The sequence below is a fragment of the Protopterus annectens genome, chromosome 3.part1 (assembly GCF_019279795.1).
Source record: "Protopterus annectens isolate FY-2018-M chromosome 3.part1, PAN1.0, whole genome shotgun sequence".
Lineage (NCBI taxonomy): Eukaryota > Metazoa > Chordata > Ceratodontiformes > Protopteridae > Protopterus > Protopterus annectens.
This window is the reverse complement of record NC_056732.1, coordinates 1,327,671,729-1,327,693,999: the sequence shown is the minus strand read 5'-3', so window position 1 is coordinate 1,327,693,999 and position 22,271 is coordinate 1,327,671,729. Positions and strand designations below refer to the sequence as shown.

The 22,271-nt window shown below is 42.2% G+C and overlaps 1 protein-coding gene across 1 annotated transcript in view; it reads left to right on the top strand.

Moving 5' to 3' along the window:
• The window catches only part of LOC122798437 (centrosomal protein of 290 kDa-like), a 681,821-nt gene extending 659,760 nt beyond the window's left edge, over positions 1-22,061 (top strand). The window contains exon 7 of the mRNA XM_044067364.1: positions 21,027-22,061. Within this exon, the coding sequence (XP_043923299.1) occupies positions 21,027-21,167 (141 nt within the window). The 3' untranslated portion in view covers positions 21,168-22,061. The remainder of the gene's footprint in view (positions 1-21,026) is intronic.
• Positions 22,062-22,271: the final 210 nt, after the last annotated feature.

Genomic DNA, 22,271 nt, shown 5'->3' with positions numbered 1-22,271 from the left:
TTCAGGAAGTTTGCTTTCAGTGACCACAGTAAATCCCCCAAGTCTTCTAAGGCTTCTTCTTCAGATGTGACAAACTAAAAAAAATATCGATGTCGGCTCCACAGCCTTCGGAGCCAAGTATCTTGTCCTTTCGGAGCCGGTCCCCAGTCCTGGAACTGGTATCCGAAGTGCTAAAGTCTCCAGTCAGTGCCTCCATCCATACATTCATCTCGGTCCTTAATCACCCTATCCGATTTGGATGTGGATCGTGTGGTGCAGAAGTTGCTACAGGCACTGGCCTTTGCTAAATTTTTATCGGCTCTGACCCATGTGGTTTTGGAGCCAAAAACTGTATTGCCATCGACTTCCTTTCCTCCTCCAAGCCATACCAGTCTTTCGGAGCCAGGGGAGTTGGACCTGATAATTGCTGAGCCTTCAGACCCAACACCTACTCCAGTGCCATTCCTCGGTGCCTATCGAGGTGTCTAGGAGCCGAAACTCTCCAGTCGGGTCCGGGGAGGATAGTCAAACTGACCTGTTGGTTCCAACTTTGCCTCTCGGGGCCGCGGCTCGGATGACTTCGGCTCCTACCTCTGGTTCGGAGCCCACTGTTCCAGTGCCAAGGGGATCAGTGATTTCTTCGGATCCAGCGGTCCCTTCTCATCGGAGCAGGGGTGCCTTTGAAGCCATGAGGAGGGTGATGTCCCTCAAGACATCTACAACTTCAGGTCTGACTACCTCCTCTCCAAAAGTGCCTGTGTCCACTTCTGCCTCACAGATCCTTTCGAAGCATAGATACCCTGAGCCTCAGGAAGCCCCACTTGCTGGCCTTGCTCTTCCAAGACCTCACCAGAAGTTCCCACTGATGAGGTTCCCAGGAAGAGAATTTGCAAGAGGAAGCACCTAGACTCCCCACAGGAGTCTCTCACATCCGATACGGACTTAGATGAATCAGAAGGGTCACCACAGTCCCTCTCTGAAGATATCTAATTTGCTAAGATATTAGAAATTGTTAGGTAGAGGGGTGGCTGGAAGTCCACCAACGCTACTGAAGATGAGTCTGTTCTCCTGAAGGCTTTCGGGTCTCAACTCTCCACCTCTTGGGTGCCTCTACCTTTCGATGAGCTCATGGAGCTGGTCTCACAAAGGGCGTGGGAGTCTCCGGACACCATGGAGCCTGTCCCTAGGAGATCCAGTAAATTTATTTCTGCCCTTCAGGACAACTCTTTCCTCATCAAGGGAGTGCCAGTTGATGCCATGGTGGTGGCGGCAGCAGCAGCAGCCAGCAAAAAGGAGATGTCAGAAACTTCTTCCCCTATCCATCCTCCTGACAGAGACTCCAAGATCATGGATAGATACGGGAATGCATGTACAGTTCAGCGACTTTTGCCATGCGTTCACTATCTCACACATTTTATGAAACTGTAAAGAGACCTCCCAAAAGAGCTTGGATATACTCTTCAGGGTACGGTAGCTGCAGGAGCTTCAGACAAAGTTACCACCCAGCTTGCTACCCTCAGTTCCATTGTGAACTCATCCATGTGTCTCATTTCATATGCAGCTAATGGAATGAGTAGAGCAGCAGGTACAGGAATTGCTCTCAGGAGACATTCCTGGATGTGCTTGTGTTCCTTCGTGGAGCCCTTTAAGTCATCCTTTATCAATACCCCTTTTGATGGCTCGTCCCTTATCAGGCCCAAAGTTAAGGAAACTTTGACCAGGTGTGAGCAGGAAGGAAAGACTCTGTCTGCCGTCAGAGTCTGTTTTTCCACCCTTACTAGACCCTACCCCAAGGGTCAAAAGGTAGGAAAGATGTGGTTCCGAAAAGCCCAAGGAGCCTTTCTGGACACATGTGGTGAACCCCCCCTCCAGGGGCAGAGGAGGGGGCAATAATGGAAGACGCCACCTCGCAGCAGAGGGGGTCCGCAAAAACCAGGTGACAGAGAACATTTCTTTGGGAAGCCCTACCAGCACTCCTGAAAGGAGGCCTGACTGTCCTACTCTGGAGGCAGTGGGGGTCGCTTATCTTTGTATCCAGATGCCTGGCTCAAAATAACAAACAACAACTGGGTACAAAGTATGGTTTCCAGAGGATATTTCATTCCTTTTGCCATTCCCCCTCCATTGACAACAAAAATCCCGGACATTCCACCCAGTTACAGGGAACAAACAACAGTTGAGGTCCAAACGTTGCTAAGAAAAAGAGTCATCCATCCAGTCCCAGCAGACCAAACATGATCCGGAACTTACTCAAGATTCTTTTTAGTTCCAAAAAAGGCAGGGAACTGGAAACCTATTTTGGACCTCAGCAGACTAAACAGATTTGTCAAGAAAAAGAAGTTCTGGATGGTCACACATCAGTCGATACTTCCCTTCTTAGGGAAAGACAATTGGATGTGCTCGATAGAGCTACAGGATGCGTACTACCATATAAAAATGGCCAGACCTTCCAGGGATCATCTGCGCTTCCAGCTGGGAGCCAATCATTACCAGTTTCGAGCCCTGCCGTTTGGTCTCACTACAGCCCCCAGAGTGTTCACCAAATGTATGGCAATGGTCACAGCTCACCTGAGGGGTTTAGGATTCCAGGTGTTTCCTTACTTAGATGATTGGCTCCTCACTGCTACCACCAGGCATCAGCTAATACAAGCCAGGGACACCACACTCTCTCTCTCTCTCTCTTTCTCTCTGCAATCATCTGGGCATTACCATAAATTCCGAAAAATCTGCCTTGTCGTCATCACAACATATCGCTTTTATCGGAGCAGATTTTGTTAGGCATGATGGCAGCTGCAATAATTGCGATACCGTTGGGTCGCATGCAGATGCGGATTCTCCAATGGCTGCTATTAATTCAATGGTCTTATCAAGCGCTCCCAATGTCTCATCTTATAATTGTCACAAGCACATGCAAAAAGGATCTTCGGTGGTGGCTGACCTCTCTTCATGTAACGACAGGTCGTCCTTTTATCATACCCTTACCAGCTGCCACAGTGACCACAGATGCTTCCTGATAGGGTGGGAGGGCATTTTCAGGGAAGAACAGCCCAAGGCACATGCACTGAACAAGAGACACATCTGCATATCAATGTTCTGGAGATAAGAGCAGTACTTTTGGCATTGCAGTACTTTCAGGACTGTCTCCCTCTGGGGACAATTGCGATTCAGACAGACATGTCAGTGGTTTGGTACTTGAACAAACAAGGAGGAACCAGGTCCTACCCCCTTTGTCATGAGGCTCTAAGAGTATGGCAGTGGGCTACATCCACCCAACGCTTTCTGATAGCAATGCACATCCTGGGGAAATCCAACATGATTGCAGACAAACCGAGCAGGGCAATTTTGTTGCCTCACGAGTGATCCCTCAAAAAAGAGATAGCTGAGAGAATATTCCATAGGTGAGGCCAGCCTTGCTGCGACCTTTTTCCGTCCCACATGAACACAAAATGCAGAAGCTACTTTGCCCTGATTCCCCATGGGGGAAATGACCCAAGGGACGCATTCATACACGATTGGCCTCCGGGTCTCCTCTATGCATTCCCATCAGTTCCCTTGATACCTAAAGTATTACAGAAAGCAAAAGCCCTGGGAAGGACCATCATTCTAATACCCCCTCATTGGCCTCATCAGATTTGGTTCCCCTTCCTTCGACTTCATCTGTTGGAAGAGCCTTGGATTCTGGACCCAGTTCCAGATCTTCTGATGCATTCATCGGGGGCTCGTCACCCCTCTCTTCAGTCCCTAAAATTGACAGCTTGGCTGCTCCAATTCCCAACATAGCCAGGTTCAATAATCTTTCAAATGAAATGCAGCATATTTTAATATCTTCTCATAAGTCCTCTACTAGGACCGTAGCAAATGGAGAAGATTTTCTATATGGGCTTGTCAAAATAACATTGATCCCTACCAAGCCCCTATTTCCTCCATATTAGAATTTTTGACTATGCTATTCAATAAAGGAGCTGCGGCAGCTACTGTTCGGGTACAACTTGCCGCCATCTCTAATTTTCACCCTGGCTTTGAAGGATTGAACATAATGTCACACAAACCATCCAAAGCTTTTCTCAAAGGGATCTTCCATCTCAGACCACCTGTGAAATCCCCTTATACCCCATGGAACCTAATTTTTATGCTTTCAAGCATTATTCTCCCACCTTTCGAGCCAGCTTCCTCATGTGATTTGAAATTTTTGTCTGGAAGACTATCTTTTTAGTAGCCATCACGTCTGCCCGTAGAGTATCAGAGCTGCATGCCTTATCCATAACCCCTCCTTATTTGATTTTTCATGCTGACAGAGTGTCTCTGCGAACAAATCCTTCATTTTTACCTAAAGTTTGTACTGTAGCTAACCTTAACCAGATCATAGATTTACCAGTGTTCTTCCCCAAACACACCAACAACTTAGAGTGTATGCTGCACAAACTTGATGTTCATAGACAGCTCAGATTTTACCTGGATAGAACAAAAGAGTTCAGAAAATCAGAACTTTTTGTTTCCTTTTCAGATTCTAGGAAAAGTATGCCAGTGGGAAAAACTACACTATCTAGATGGTTATCTGATTTTATCACCTTCACGTATTCAGCTGCCAATTTACCTTTACAACACAAAGTTAAGGCGCATTCTACCAGAGCAGTGTCTACATCATCTGCCTTTTCTGCTAGCTTCCTATAGACAAAATTTGTGCAGCAGCCACTTGGTCAAGACCTCATACCTTTATTACTCATTAGAAAGTTGATAAGGCCTCCAGGGACAGGGCCTCCTTTGGTTCTACTGTCCTGAGAAACATACTCCAGTGAGCCACCCAAGAAAGATGGTGCTTGGGAAGCTACCCATCTGTAAGAATGAATGACAAGATTGAACAACTTCACAAAAAGAAATTATGTACTTAGCATAACATTTTTCATCTCACCTTCATTCTTACGTCCCTCCCTCCTACCACCTCCTGGGCTGATAGATGACCGAGATGCTGGATCCATCCTGGTTACTCAAACCTTCTCTTCCTTTTCTCTAGGAATGTATCAATGACATATGGTATTAGTATATGCAGCAAACAAGATTTGAGGTAATTCACAGGTGCATTATGGGATATGGACTTGGCCTCAAGCTATAAGACCTTGAGCTTTTCAGTTGGCCATATCGGAGCTGAGGGATCAGCTCCGAACCCATCAGTAAAGAATGAAGGCGAGATGAACAACTCACATGGAACGGTATGGTAAGTACATAACTTCTTTTTTAAGGGTGTGCACACTTATGCAACCAGCTTATTGTATGTTTTGTATTTTTTATAACGTTCCATGTGAGTTGTTCATCTCTCCTTCATTCTTACTTCCCAACCTCCTACCCCCTCCAGGGTTTTTCGAGGACCAAGATACTACTTATATCCTGGTTGCTCAGTCTTTCTATGGGTTCGTCCTAAAGAGTGATAGAATGGCACATGGTATTATTTGATGCAGCAAACAAGATCTGAGGTAACTCAAGGTGCATCATGGGATAGGGACTTGGCCTTGAGCTGTCTGAAGACCTTGAGCTTTGTAGTAGGCCAACTTGGAGCCAAGGATCGGCTCCCAACCCATCTGTAAGAATGAAGGCAAGATGAACAACTCACATGGAAAGTTATGGTGAGTACACACGTTCTTTTTATCTTTCTGTACCTCAAAAAAGTCCTTGATTATTTGAGCATCAGAAATCAGCTTCTTGTAATTTGTTGTTGTGTCTTTCGGCTTATCCCGGTTAGGGGTTGCCACTGCGAAACTCCGGGCCACTAATGTTTGGTAGTGGATTTTTTACATGCCGAGTTACCAGCCCTGACGCACAACCTTCACGAAGGCACGCTCATTCACGCATGCCTCCACACAGAAGACGTTCTAGCTGAGAATCGAATGGGACAACGTCTTGCTGAGAGGCTTCTTGTGATTTGTTAATCTGGTTTAAAAATTTTAATAAAATGAATTTAGTAAAAAAAAAAAAAAAAAAGAAAGAAATCAGCTTCTATAAGCAGCAAGTAATATTTTATGTTGATGGTTGAATATTACTGCCTCATAGGAATCCAGACATATTTTCTTCTAAAATAATCCACTGCATTAAACAAGCCCTGGCAGCTGTTAGCTGATCTGGTATTGACTGAAAGTGCCTTTTAAAAAGACCAAGACTGTGGTATTAGAATCTGGCATTCTTTAAAGAAGACTGGATTATAACAAGGCCTGAAAAGCACAGAACAGAAAGGGTTAATGAAGTAAAATACCTATGGGGTGGTATAACTTGACCCAGCTCTCGTTCAGTGTGTTTAATAAAAAAGCCATAAACTTCAAAGAGTGGAAGACAAAGTCTGTCACAAGAACATCTGTTAGGGAGCATCATTGCCATGCTCTGGCTCAAGCAAAGTGGGCTACCATTCTTGTGTATGGAAAGGTAGCGGCTGTGTACTTATACTGCCTCCAAAGCACTGCAGATCCCTCCACTAAGATCTTAAAGTTGAAATCTTCTTATAGATCCCAATGATACAGTAGACATTCTGAAAACAAATTAAAATGCCACTTCATTCACTGCAGTACTCTTCAGTGCTTTTTTGACTGCTGAGCCTTACTGATGAAATTCCCTTCCAAACAATATAAACAATGAATAACAGTACCTGGCTTAAAAAAAATAATCAGTGGTATAGCAGTGTGAGAATATTTAATTATCAAATCTGAGGAATGCAAAGTGATTAGTATCAGAATCTGTAAATTGGTTTCTGTTGCTCTGCATTCTTTTGTTGTGGGCTTTACTGCTTTAGTCTGATGTTGTCAATCTTCATTCTATCCTGAACTGATGGGTTTGGATCCAATCCCTTGGATCTAGCTCGGACGTTGCTAAAGCGCATGGCAACCTAGAACTCTCAAGCTTCTTCCTTACCCACAATGCACCAACCCCAATTACCTCAGATCTCGTTTTCCGCTTCCAGCGAAAGACATGGTTCTTGGTTCTCTCGAGCTTGGGTTACGGTAAGTGTTTAAAACTTTATGATCTAAAATGTTATATTAGTCTGTTATCTTAGTAGCCTTTTACTCCCTTGCCTTTTATCTTGTCTTCCAGTAGTTCTTTCTATACTTAATACCATTTTTCTCTGTCCACTTTATTACCTGTCTAGTAATCCTGGTTACTATCGTTAGTAATTCTCCTCTTTCTACATTGTTGCTATTTCTTCTCTTTCCCTTTTTTTTTTTTTATTTTCCAAAACACAAGTTCATACTTTTCTCTACTATTGTAGACTTTCAGTAGTTGCCGCTGTCTTTTGGCCTGTCATTACTGTTTGTTGACCTGTCATTGGTGGTTGTCTTTAAAGTTGTCATCATGTCTGAGAAAGGGGCTGCTCATTTTAAGAAGTATTCTAAATGGAGGCACAAAATTCCTCTTTCAGATGTGCATAGTTTATGTGTTTATTGCTTAGGGCCTCTGCATTTGCCAGAAGATTGTTCTATTTGCCATGCTTTTAACCCCATGGACCTTGTAGAATGTAAAACAAATTGATGCTAAAGCTTCCCTCTTCTTTCGGAGAGGCCATTTTTAGAGACAAGTTCCCCAAATCAAAAGAAAAGTGTTAGCAGCATCTCCAAAGGCACATTCATTGGCTTCGGACTTATAAAGAAAAATGAAAACGACAAATCTGACTTCAACCTTGGATCCTAGAAAACTAAAATTATCGTATACAGCCCCCTCAGATTCAAAGAAACAAAAAACAACTGATTCGACTTCTTCAGATCAGATGCGGTTATCCCCTGATCTGAATTTAGCCAGTCCAGCTAAATCTGTCCCTTTACCTAGGACGAAGTGTGATGAAGAGAGATACTGCCAGCACAGCTATCTGGAATTTTGTAAATAATTATATGTAATTTATGAATATCAACATGATTTATATAAGATCCTTGTGTTACAACTGTATTAGAACTGTATGTTATGTGTGTATCAAACTTGTTTGTACAGACATGTGCTGCAAAGGTATTTGCAAAATGCTTGTGTTTAAAATGGATCCACAGTGTGCCCTACTGGAAGAGAACAGAAATGTACATGCACTATTGTAACTGCTTATTTATTTTGTTTATTTTATTTTACATTTGTTTACCGGGATAGTCCGACTGGATACATGTCCATTTTCAGCAGAGGCCCGGGGAGAAAAGCTCCACATAGACAAAACATACATTGATTACACAAGAAGATACAAAAAACAACTAGAATATATGAAAAACAAAATGGTTATTTACATTATATACATTGGTTATGTAGAGTTCCCTAATAGAGACTTCACAATTCTCGTGAACAGACACAGTTACAAGTTAGAATGGATACAGATCTTGGTGGCATAGTTACATGTAATGATAATTACTGTTTATGCTATCAGTTTATAGCTAATCATGGTTGGTACATGGGCATAACAAGTTCACTTTGAGATGCTGTTTGAGGTTTTTTTAAGAGACTTTAAGATTGTAGAGTTATATAGCTTGGCAACAAATTCCAGGTTTTGCCAACAAAGTTGGCGAACAGGAATTCGCCATGAGTTATTATTAGCTTTGTGGGTTTGGACCAGTAATTTATCGGCTGACCATAGGGATCTCGGGTAGCTGTATGGCTTAATAATATTTATTAGTGCGGGGTTTTCCTCTGAGTTTTACAGAACTTTGTGTGCTATTAAGAGTTGATTGAATTGTATTAAGCTGGGCAGTTGCTAACACTAACTCCAAGTATATCCCTGGGCTTACTTGTTACATTTTACACTAAATTTATCTTTTTGGCTAATTTTAAGCTCTAGATTATACACTTGCAGAATTAATTAAGAGCTGCAGGGTATATGTTCTGGGCTATGTGAAGGGGAGCAGGATGAAATTACTGTGTGCAATATATATTTGTAGATGTATGAAATAAGATACTTGGGGTAAGACTAGCTAAGTTACACAATATGGAGGGAGCCAAATTACAGTGGGGGCAGCCTAGAGGTGCCTTTAGAGCCAAGTCAGCATGAAACAGTACATAGATAGAGTGATTTGGTACTGGTACAATTTTATGGTATTAACCTTATCCAAATTGCATGTTGGACTTCAGAGACTTATATCAAGGACTTCAGAGACTTGTATCAGGGTACAGTTTCTCAGGGTGATGTCCTTTCAGGCAGGATAATCTTATGCTGGGGTAGTTTGAGGGGGACTGCCTAGAAACAAAGCATTAATTATGAGTAAGACCTTATCAGCACTAATAACTAGCCACCAGTCAAGCAGGTATAACACTGTCACTTAAACTATGTATTATACTGTAATTCAGGAGCTCCGTACAGCTACGAAGCACAGTATATGCTTCTTATCTACATCAATGGACTACAAACAATTGGAATGTATCACTAGCTTTATAAACAACTCTTGCAATCACTCTAAGATCCAGGTAATAAATGTTAAAGTTTTTAAACAATGCCGTTTCCTTGTTCTATGCTGGACATTTAAACAAGATACCGGACTACGTTTTTCATGTAAATGCAGTCCTTGGGGGAACAAGTAGCTAAACAAGCTAAGAGCAGACATATGGTAAGCAGCTCTGTTAACAGATACCTTTAACACAACTAATATTTAGCTGCTTTACTTACTTCAGTGTTTTAACATAGTTTTCAAACAAGTTAAGCAAGTAGCTAAACAGGCTAATAGCGGACATGTAGTATGCAGTTATGTTATCAGTTTTCACTAACACAGCATAATTCTTTTAAATAACCTTTGCTATGTTTGCATTTAAAAGCACTTGGAGCTCAAACACAGTGCCTTGGTTAATACGAGACGCTATCTATCATTCCAGAATACATTAAAACATTGTCCGAGTATGTTTTACATAAAATGCAGCTGAGTTCTTTAAAATTCAGAGTTTTAACACAGTTTAAAGCTTTATACAGAGAAAAGTAGCATACCAAGTTGTAATTGCAGACTGCCAACTGGGTCAGGGAGCACCGACTTTTGAAAATGGTGGTTTCAGGGGCAGTATTAGAAACCTCGTATACATAGTGAAACTGGGAGGAGTTAAGGGGCTAACACTAACTCCAAGTATATCCCTGGGCTTACTTGTTACCTTTTTCACTAAATTTATGTTTTTGGCTGTATTTTTGCTAGTGTCTTATTACACCAAATTTATGGGCTAATTTTAAGCTCTAGATTATACACTTGCAGAATTAATTAAGAGCTGCAGGGTATATTTTCTGGGCTATGTGAAGGGGAGCAGGGTGAAATGACTGTGTGCAAGATATATTTATAGGTGTATGAAATAAGATACTTGGGGTAAAACTAGCTAAGTTACACAATGGAGCCAAATTACAGTGGGGCAGCTTAGAGGTGCCTTTAGACCCAGGTCAGCATGAAACAGTACATAGGTAAAGTGATTTGGTAGTGGTACAATTTTATGGTATTAACCGTATCCAAATTGCAGACTGAACTTCAGAGACATGTATCAGGGACTTCAGAGACTTGTATCAGGGTACAGTTTCTCAGGGTGACGTCTTTTCAGGCAGGAGAATCTTATGTTGGGGTAGTTTGAGGGGGACTGCCTTATCCAAATTGTAGGTTGGACTTCAGAGACTTGTATCAGGGACTTCAGAGACTTGTATCAGGCTTCAGTTTCTCAGGGTGACGTCCTTTCAAGCAGGAGAATCTTATGCTGGAGTAGTTTGAGGGGGAGTGCCAGGTTGTAATTGCAGGCTGCCGACTTGGTCATGGAGCACCAAATTTTGAAAATGGCGGTTTGTATATTTTAACAGTGGAAACCGGAATACAGGAGGTTAACATCAGAAAAATAACTGAAATTAAATTACTTTATGGCTAGGCCATAAAAAGATGGTATCTTTCCGTTTCAGTGAAGTGGGACATATAATGTCTGTACTAGGGAGTTTTCTGTATTGTCTTTAAGGTGAAATAATTGCTAGTTTTGAAATGTGAAGGAATGCATTGTTTTATGATTTCCAGCATCTGCCAAAGATCTGAGGTCTATGCATTTTCACAAGTAGATGCTAAATACTGCTAGTTTCCAGCAGTGGGGGTTTCACCTGGGATAGAGTCAGATATCAAGAAATGAGGTCATTCTGCAAGCTATCCCAGCAGTAATATTTGAGATATTAACTTGAGAAGTCTCTTAGAGAGACACAGCATTCTGTATTTTGTCTTGGACCTGACAAGAGCCATTCACCACACCTGTGTTGCTCTTAAGTAATTTAACTAGGGTATAGTAATAGGCTCATAGGATAATACTAGGCTATTGGCCCGGAGGCCCTTATAAGCCTAGCCAAGAATTTCACCAGTGTTCCCTCAGTCACACCTGTTTTCCATGTCCAGCGGGGACACAGGTGGGATCCCAGGGGTATATTTTCTGTTTCCCATCCAATCATCCAGGTTCCTCAAAAAGAGGGCTAGAGAGGTACTCTGCTTGACATGGAGAGGCAGTCTGTTCCACAGACGGGGGAGTCTTTGGGGCACAAATCTATCCCGCCAACAAGTTCTGTTAATGTCACAGACCAGGTTAAGGCCTTCCATGCGGGTTGCACAAGTGGAGTTTATCTTACGGATATGCAGAGACTCCATCAAGGCTGGGTCTGAAATGGCCTTGTATGCCAGACACAGGTCACCTTTGAGCAGTCTGTATGAGACTGATAGAGAGACAGGGCTTTTAGTGTATCTGTATAGGATACGTGTTTGAGAGCCTGGATTTTCCTGGTCAGGAACCTTTGTGGTCTCTCCAACTGCTGCATGTGCTTAGCAAGGTACATGCCAAAGGGGGCAGTGTACTTGATAATGAATCTGATAAGGGAGGAGTACAAAGATGTTATGTCCTCCTTGTTCCTGGATGCAATACCCTTATTTATGAGGTGGGCCATGTAGAAAGCCATCCGTACAACGTTGGCAACGTGGTGGTCAAAAGTCAGGTTGCTATCAATCTGGGTGCCCAAGTCCCTCAAGACTGATTGCATGCTTAGTATGTTGTTATTAATGTGATAATTAATGGGGATGACATTTTCCCCAAAGAGGATGATACATTTCTTGGCATTCAGTTTGAGGCCATGCTTCTGGCACCAGTCATTAGTTTGGGCAAGGCCTTCTTGGAGGATGTTCACATCACTAGGGGAATTTAAGACAGCACCCAGCTTGCAGTCATCTGCAAACTTGGTCAACCACAGACCACTGGTTTTGGCTAACACCTCAAAAAAGTATATCCTAAACAGTAGAGGCCCCAGGACTGATCCTTGGGGTACACTACTTGTTATGGGTCTACTACTAGAGATGGCTTCCCCTACTTTGACTGAGTGGGTTCTATCACTGACCCAGTTAGCTACCCATCTGTTAACATACAGGTTGATGCCTAGCTGGGAGAATTTATCTGTTATGCCCAAGTGGGGAATAATGTTAAAGGCTTTGGTGACTGTTTCAAAGAAGTCAACATTGTTTAACAGGCATGCTCTCCCTTTGACAAAACCAAACTGTGTGAGGTCAAGCATTTGGAGGTTGAAAATGTCCTTTTTTTATAAAGTCCATGATAATGCATTCCATGGCCTTGCAAATCAGGCTAGTTAGGCTGATGGGCCTATAACTGCCTGGATCAGTGGACACTCCACCTTTGTGTAAAGGGAAGAAAGTGGCTGTCCTCCATTAAGCTGGGATGAAGCCAGTGCTTAGGCTTTGGTTGAATAGGGTGTCTAATGGAGCTGAGAGCTCATGCCTGAGTTCGTGTAGGATACCAGAAAGAATTCCAACTCCAAGAACGCCAATACTTTATTACAGCAAAGCTTTCCGATATAAATCCTTCTTCAGTGCATAATTTTTCTGTTATTCAGTTTTTATTTTCTAACTTCTGGTTTATCACCACATCAGCCTTTGGTCTGAAGTTCATGTAGGATACAGCCAGGTATGTTATCGGGTCCCATGGAGACTGTATTTTTTGCCTTTGAGAGGGCATTAAGGACCTGCTCCCTGGTGATAGGGGGGGGGCAGGTGCTGGGGATGTCCTGGTTTGCTGATGGGGGGACAGGGGGGTGAAGTTTTCACTGAACCTTTCTGCCAGTAGGTTGGCTATATCTGTGTAATTTGTGTATGTGGTGTTATTGACCACCAGTTCAGAGCAGATTTGGGTGTTGCCTTTGAGATTGAGAATTCTTTTAGATATAGTCAGGAATATAGTGAAACTTAGTTTAGATATTTTTCTTTATTTATTTGAGACAGGCCTCCAATGTTGTTTTAAATATTTCCTGTGGTTTTGAACTCTGATGTCACTGTGAATATATATTTGGTATTGACTTGTTTTTTTATTATTTATTATTAAATATATTTAAACCTTTCATTGCAGCTGATCTTTGTAGAGATATTTAAGTTTTGAGAGTACTTGCATATTTATTTGGTGGCACTTTGTGGGTCACTCCTAATAGCCTTGCTCTTGGTCAAACTACCATTTGTGTTAATATTAATATTACACAGTAAGATTGGACACCTTTTGTTAAGGGCCTTAAAGTAGCTGATAAGGAGTTGGCTGGTGGCAGTTATAACTACTTTATAGTGTGGGCAAAAGAGGGGGCATAGTTAGTAAACCTGTCCCAGACTTTCCCAGGTGTGTGTGTGTGTGTGTGTGTGTGTGTGTGTGTGTGTGTGTGTGTGTGTGTGTGTGTGTGTGTAAATCTAACCTCAAAGTGTGTGTATCAGCTACTTGAATAGGGACACGAAGCACTGATTGGACAGAGAGGTTGCTGGAGGTCTTGGCTTAGCCGCTCAGCTGAGATCTCAACTCTATAGCTGTGCCAGTGGGGAGTCTTACTGGGGATCTGGAGAAAGACGGAAAAACCAGCCCTGGAGTGAATGTAGTCTCTGTGTGCTCTTAAGGGAAATTGCATTTTGTGCAGAGAGCTGCTTCTGGAAACACTGTGTGTACCTGTTATTCTCCCATTGTATGTCCCCGACTGTTGCCACTGGTGAGGATTGAAGCTTTTTGATTACTGGTCCAGAGGTGGGTCATCACACAAGGTATTTGCCCTCTCTGGATCTGGTACCCTCTTGGGTACCTTCCCCTTTTTTGGAAAGACTGAAATCTCCTCCAGTCCTGTTGACTCATTCCTCAAGAAGTCTTACTGAAGAAGATGTGGAAGGAGTGGTAAGAAAAACTCTCTTGGCACAGGACAGATGGGTATCACTTTGGTTCCTACCCCTCTGGGTCAGGAAGTCCATTCCAATACTGCATCCCCTTTGCATTTTCCTCCTCTGACTCCCTCAGTGGTTTCAGAGTCCTTGGATCCTAGCTGTCCAGATCTGTCTACTTTGGATCCAAGGATCTTGGTATCCTCAGGTCCGAAGCTCTCTCTAAATGCTCTGGCTTTGTTGGATCTGGAGAGCTCTCACAGCCAAAGCTTCCATGTTGGCTCCAAGTTGACTCTGAGATTTTCAGAGCCGCCCTGTGCTTTGCAGCATCAGCATTAGATAGCTCAACTCTGGCTTCCACCTTGAGGTTGTTGTCCTGTGAGTTGTGGGGTGGACTGAGATCTGGAAGCTTGCCTTCTCAGATCCAGGACTTTCTCCTTCTCCTGGGCAATCTGCCTTCAAGATTGTGAAGAGAATGTCCTCTGTTGTGACAAAACAGACGGATCCACCCCCATGGATCCTAGATCACTAACGCTGATGTCTCAGCATTCAGAGTCTCACCAGGTCTTTCCACGTGGACAGTCAGTACCAAGACCCCAGGCTTCCCCACATGGAATTTTGATTTTGTCTTCTGATACCTCTTCAGAGCATCCCACAGAAGATTTCCCTAAGAAGAAGACCTGCAAGAGGAAGCATTTAGACTCCCCAGAGGAGTCCATCACTGAAGACACAGGTTTTGATGAAGGCAAAGGGTCCCGACACTCACTTAATGAAGATGCCTCATTTGGAGACATCCTAGAAATCCTTAAACAGAGAGGTGGCTAGATGCTCAGCAGCCCAACATCTGAGGTATCTGTTCTCCCGGAGGCCTTTGGTACTGAACCCTCTACCTCCTTAGTGACTCCATCCACTGATGAGCTCATTGACTTGATCTCGCTGTGGGCATGGAAGGATCCAGACATCATAGAACCCATTCCTGAGAGAACGGACAGGATAATGGACAGGACAATATAATGGCAGCATCTACAGACAGGCAGTTCTTGTGGTCATTAGCCTAGTAAACACCTGTGAGCCTATGTAAAGGGATTTCTATTGATGCCATGGGCATTGCGGTAGCCACTAAGAAGGAACTAGCCAAAGAAAGTTCCACTGTCCATCCCCAGCAGGGAGTAGTGAACGATGGACAGATTTGGGAAGGATGTATATGCCTCATTCACCTTTGCGCTGAGGTCTCTCAACTACCTGGCACATTTTACAAACTTATAGAGGGATTTGATTAAGAAATTATCAAATACCCTCTCAGGTTCTGTTTCTGAGCATGTTCAGGCCTCTGTAACTTCCCAGCTGACTACCCTTCAGTTCATATCTAATTCATCCGTGAGGTTGATCTCAAACATAGCAGAGGGAACCTCAAGGACAGTGGGTTTAGGTATTTCCATAAGGAGAAATGCCTGGATGTGTTTTTGTGACTTCACGAGCCCTTCAAGTCCTGTTTCGTCAATGGTGCCTTTGACAGAACATCCTTATTTGGCCCCAAGGTAAAGGGCACCCTGCTCCGGATGTGAGAAGGATGGAAAGATCCTGTCTGCCATGGGTGTGCATTTTCTACACTTCAACGAGCCATTTCCAAGAATCAGTGAGGTGGTCAGAAAATGTGGCTCAAAAAGTCTCAGGGGCCTTTCCAGGACATATGTGGAGGAGGTTGCCCCAGAGACAGAGGAGGACACTTGAATGGACGTCGCCGCCAAGCCTGGCTAGATATAACAAAAGATACTTGGGTGCAGAGGAATATTTCCACAGAATATTTAATACCTTTTCCCTTCCACCTCCAATCTCAAGAAATATTCCCAGTGTTCCACTCAATCAGAGGGAACAAGCAGAGATTCAAATACAAAGGTTGCTAGAAAAAATGTCATACAAGAGGTTCCTCCGGGCCATATATAATCTAGAACTTACTCAAGGTTCTTTTTTGTGCCAAAGAAGACAGGGGACTGGAAACCAATTCTAGATCTCACCAAACTAAACAAGACAGTTCAAAAAAACAAGTTTCAGATAGTCACTGTTCAGTCCATTCTCCCTTGTTTGGGCAAGGATGACTGGATGTGCTCAGAAGACCTTCAAGATGCATACTGTCATATAAAGATGAACAGATGATTCAGAAGGTATTTACTCTTCCGTCTGGGAGCTAGTCATTACCAGTTCAGAGTACTGCCCTTTGGACTTACCACAGCCCCCAGAGTGTTTACCAAATGCATGGCAGTAGTAGCAGCAGCTCATCTCAGTCTGCAAGGATTCTGAGTGTTTCCATACTTAGATGACTGGCTCATATCCACTCTGACCAGGCATCAACTCTTATTGGCAAAAGACCAGGTTCTCCAGACTTGTTCTCTTCTAGGATAACCATAAACTACGAGAAATCTCATCTACAACCTACCCAGAGGCTAGAGCTTATAGGAGCAGTTCTCATTATGAAAACTACCATTGCATCCCTTCCACTATTGAGAGTCCAAACAGTAAGGTCAGAAGTCAAAAAGAGAATCTGCAATGTCACAATTTTGGCCCATCTGGTCCGTGAAGCTGTAGGATCTGTGGCAGCAGTGATAACATTAGTGCCACTAGCTAGATTTTGCATGAGAATTCTTCAATGGATGCTAGCCACACAATGGCCAATTCTTTATCAGTCTATGTCTTACCAGATAAGAATCACTCAGACATGCAAGAGACACCTGGAATGGTGGATTCATTCAGACCAAGTTCTTCTAGGCTGTCCATTCATCCCCCAGGCCATAATGACCACAGACACTTCCCAGATAGGGTTGGGAGGGCATTATCTCTGGAAGACAATCCAAGGCACCTGGTCCCCTAAGGAGGCCAAATTGCATATAAATGTCCTAGAGACGAGTGCAATGCTGTTAGCGTTGCAAGAATTCCAAAATGCTTTACACTAAGGGAGCATTGCTATACAAACCAACAGCATGTCATTGGTCTGGTACACCAACAAACAAGAAGGAACAAAATCCTACCCATTGTGTCAAGAAGCTTTCAGGATGTAGCAGTGTAGTGATCTCTTCCAACCACTTTCTCTTAGCAACTCACATTCCATGGAAATCCAATGTGATATACAGACAAATGGAGCAGGTGTATTCTTCTACACCACAAATGGTCCCTCAACAAGAAAATTGTGAACAAGATACTCCATCAATGGGGCTAGCCTTGCTGCTATCTATTCGCTTACCCCCTGAACAAGTGCAGCAGCTACTTTGCCCTAATCCCCCCCAGAGGGGGAATCTCCGAGAGATGCTCTTCTTCATGATTGCCCCCCCCCCCCAGTCTCCTGTAAATGTATTCACCCATTCCCTTAATTACCATATTCTTTCAGACAGCTTCCAGGTTAAAGAGCAAGGTCATCCTCATTGCTCTATACTGGCCTTCACAGATTTGGTTTTCCTGTCTTTGGCCTCACCTGATTCAACCACCTTGGTTTCTGAATCCAACGCTGGACCGTCTGTCTCACCCAACAGATATGATACACCCAGATTTGACAAACCTCAGGCTGACTGCCTGGCTTGTCTAATTCCATTGATAGCCAGACAACCAATGCTTCCTTCTCCTGTCCATCATATTTTGATGTATTCTCATAAACCTTCCACCAGAATCCAGCCAATGGAAAAGATTTGTTTTCTGGGCTCAAAAACATAACATTGAACCTTTTACAGCTCCAATACATAATATATTGGATATTTTATCACTTCTCTTCAATGAATGAGCTAGTTCTTCCACAGTTAGAGTCCAGTTAGCAGCAATATCATAGTTTCATGTTGGAATAAATGACTCTTCCATAGCATCTTATAAGTTAAGCACAGCATTTTTAAGAGGCATACTACTTTTAAGACCTCCCTTTAAAGATCCTACTCCTCCTTGGGACTTAAATTTAGTGCTGCAATACCATATTCAACCACCATTTGAACCTGCAGCTACCTGCGACCTTAAGTTTCTTTCATGGAAGACAATTTTCTTAGTAGTGATTACTTCGGCCAGAAGAATTTTTGAGATTCAAGCATTATCCTCAGAAACCTCATACATGATTTTTCATAGGGACAGAATAACTTTATGTATGTGTGCAGTGGTAGCATTGTCGCCTCACAGCAAGAGGTTCTCCCATTCGATTCTTGGCTGGAGCACCTTCTGTGTGGAGTCTGCATGTCCTCCCAGCGGTCGAGTGGCGTTCAAAAGACATGCGTGCACGGGCATGCCTTCATTGAAGGTTGGGCGTCGGGCTGGCACCTCAGCACCATAAAAACCTACTGCCGATCATTAGCGGACCAGAGTTCCGCTGTGGCGACCCCTAACCGGAAAAAGCCGAAAGAAAAGAACCAGTCCATCATGTCTTCCAAAGGTGGTGTCAGAATCCAATATTAATCAGTCAGTTAATTTTCCTGTGTTTTTCCCCAAGTTTTCTAATAAAGGTGAATATGAGCTACACTTTCTTGATGTCCACTAACAGTTGAATTTTTATTTGAATAGGACTAAAGATATCAGGAAATATAATCAACTATTTGTCTCATTTACAGAACCTTCACTGGAAAAACCAGTTACCAAGCTGACACTATCGAAATGGATAACAAATTGCATTTCCTTTGTGTATAACAAATTGGGCATCACTCTGACAAAAAACATTTGTGCTCATTCTACTAGATCCATGACAACTTCCTCAGTATTTCAGTCCAGAATGTCCATGAATGATACTTGTGCAACATCTACTTGGACTCCCCCCCCATACCTGTATTACTCATTAAAAATTAGATCTGGTCTCAAGAAGGAAAGGCATCTTTTGGTTCTTTGATGCTCAGGAATATCCTTCCTTGAGTCTGCCCTGGAATTTAGGTAGCGGGAACTCTGTCCCATCAGTTGAGAATAGAATCAAAATTGACAGCATCAGATAAAGAAGTTATATACTCACCATAACATTCCATCTGTGCTCCCCATTTTCATTCTTCCTCAACTCCCCTCCCACCAACTTCCATCCTAAGTTCATAGGATGATATTAGGCTATTGACCCAGAGGCCCTTATAAGCCAAGCCAAGAATTTCGCCCATGTTCCCTCAAAGGCAGCACCTGTTTCCCCTGTCCAGCAGGGACACAGGTGGGATCCCAGGGGTATATTTTCTGTTTCCCATCCAGTCATCCAGGTTCCTCTTAAAGAGGGCTAAAGAGGTACTCTGCTTGACATGGAGAGAGAGAGTCTATTCAACAAACGGGGGAGTCTTTGAGACACAAATCTATCCCGCCAACAACTTCTTTTTGGAAGCATGAGTATTTACAGGGCAAGTGTGTCCTAACCTTTTATATGTATAACTCCAGACATAGACTTCTCTATTATTTTTTTTCTGTGTTTACCTTTTACTAAGTTAGCAAACAAGATCTGAGGTAATTGGGGTTGGTGCATTATGGATAAGGTAGAACCTCAAGATTTCTAGGTTGTCACAAGCTTTAGCAACCGCCAAGTGGAATCTGCAGGACTGGATCCGAACCCATCAGTTGAGAAAAAATGAAAGTGGACAACACGGATGGAATGTTATGGTGAGTACATAACTTCTTTTTCATTTGGTTTGCAAATACTTTCTCTGTAACAGTGGCATGACCAAAAAAGAGCACCAGTATTCCAGCTGCCTACTGTGCAAAATAAACCTTGTGTGTACATATTTATTTATATATTGTGTGTGTGTGAGCATTTGTAAGAAGGCTGTATGCAGTGGACACATCCTTTGTAGATAGACAGTATCCATCCAATAAGTGTGGATGAGTTTTTCTGTAAAATGAGCAAAAAAATGTTTTCAAAGCATAGCCAATGACTGTCTGTTCACCAGTACATACCAATAAATGGAGCATTACCCACAGGAACAAGTTCTGCCACATAGTTAGGCAGATGTCACTATCATTGTAGAGAAAAATATGTATATATTATGGCTGTCATTTTCTCTGTGCTGCTAAGCAGATAAATTAAGCTTGAGTATAGTGACAATATAGAAACCGAATTTCACCCTCCCCATTCCTCATGCCAGTGCAACAAAGCCATGAATGTATACAGAAAAGCATTTCACAATAGAAAAGTGGAGTATATAAGCATCATTACATAAAACTTGCTTGATGTGTGTGTACTCCATCTGTAATCACCTCTTCAAAACAATGTGAGAAACTACATCAAAGCAGCTGCCTTGTGAAAAGCACTGTCATGTATTCAGATGGATGTATGCACAGTACAGCACCACGCCTTGTCAGAAAAAAATTATAAACAAGATGAATTATAAGTAATACAAAGTTCTTTCATATAGTAACACTACTTAAAATAAACTGTTACCTTTTTAAAGTAGTTTCTTTCTTGTATAATAACAATAAATCACATCTGAATTTAAGTAAACTCTTCATTACAAACAGCCTAATTTGGTTTTTATTGTTTAAGTATATTATTTTATATTCTTGTTCATTTTCATCTTGAAGGTAGTTTGCTCATTACATATATGTCAAACTGAAGAGTGCAAGGGCCGAGCATACTCTCCTGTTTCAGAATGTGACTAATATGCACCAACAGGAGGCATGCACACCCTCAAGCATAAGAGTTGGAAAATTCAAAAGATTTTCTAAGATAGGGATAACAGATGACGGCATCTCAACAAACTGCCCTCTGAAGAGGGCCTTCTCCTAGAGAACCTGATATGCTGAGTAGATTATTTGTTGTTTATAATTCTGATTTAAATGACGTACATTGCAAGAGTTAGATGTGACAGTATATCCATACTGCTGTTAGCAACTCTTATTCTGTTACATGAATTCACAGATATTTTATGTTTGCAAAGTTAACTGTACTTGAGAATATTTTAACTGTAGTACTACAACATTCCTTGATTTTACTCATGTGTCTTAATGTGTTTAATTTTACAGGGATTTTTTGATGAGATAGAAGATCTGAAATATGCACTTCAAGAGTCTGTTAAACTCAACAAGGAATATGAAAAATGCTTTCAGTGTATCTCTGCAAAATATGGGCTTACATTCTTACAGCCACATAGAAATCTTAAATAATACAGTATGAAAATGCCAAGCTATGTTCTACAGTAATATGGATATTGATGAATGAAGAGCAGATTGCAGTAATTAAGGACTTGCAAATGCTGCAGCTGGTATTATTTGTCTATGTGTTTTCCTTTTTTTTCCTTGTCAGTGGTCATTAATTGCTGACAGACTTCAAATAAGTCATATGAGGTCCTGTGCAATTCAGGATATGATGAATTGGACAGAGATGTTAAGTAGTTTTATTGCTTCTTTTTCAGCAGCCCATATGCACATTACTTTGATGTGGCTGTAGAATTAATGGACTTGTCCTTTCATAGTAAATATTTTGTGGTATCCTGTCTTAGATTGAAGAATGTAGATGGTACATTTTCCTTGTACGTTGTATTTGAGATGGTGTTTAGCACTTTATTGCTAAAACAACTGCAGCCTGGAAGAACTGTACGAGGTAGTTTTGTGTGATTATTAAGAAGTTTCTCTAAAGGAATTTATGAACATCATTGCTGGTGTAACACTGGTGTCATACAGCTTGCTGATATTAAGATTGTCAGAACTTTGAATAGTGATGGTGGAGTGGAGTAGATAAGTGATGCCTTTCTTTGTTGTGAAGTTGCTTGGCTTTTTAGTTGCAAGTTTCACTTTGAGCAGATTGTTGCAACATATAACTGCAGTTATTTTTGATGATTTTTAGATGGCAGTCTTTGTTCAAAGAAAACAGCAAGCTTTCCCAAAAGTCTTCATGTGGATCCACCCCTGGGTAATCTATTTATGAAAGTATGGAAAGTAATCCTCATTTCTTGTATAGATTTTCCCCACCACAATTACATGTGGTCTGGTAAAAGTCTTATCCATTCATTCATTATACCTAACAGCAATAAAATGTCTTAAGTACTGGATGCAAATCTTCATGAGAACTCTATACAAGGAGTGTATTTTGTACCTTGGTGCTTGCCAAAGCACAAAGTTATCTTCCTATGCTAAGTGTTCTTGCCCGTGGAAAGGTATTGTAAAGAGAGCAAGACATTTATACTCATTTTGGAACAATCCACAAGCCACCCTGTTCACAAACGTCACTGCTAAAGCACAAAACAAATCACTAGTGTGTGTGTGTGTGTG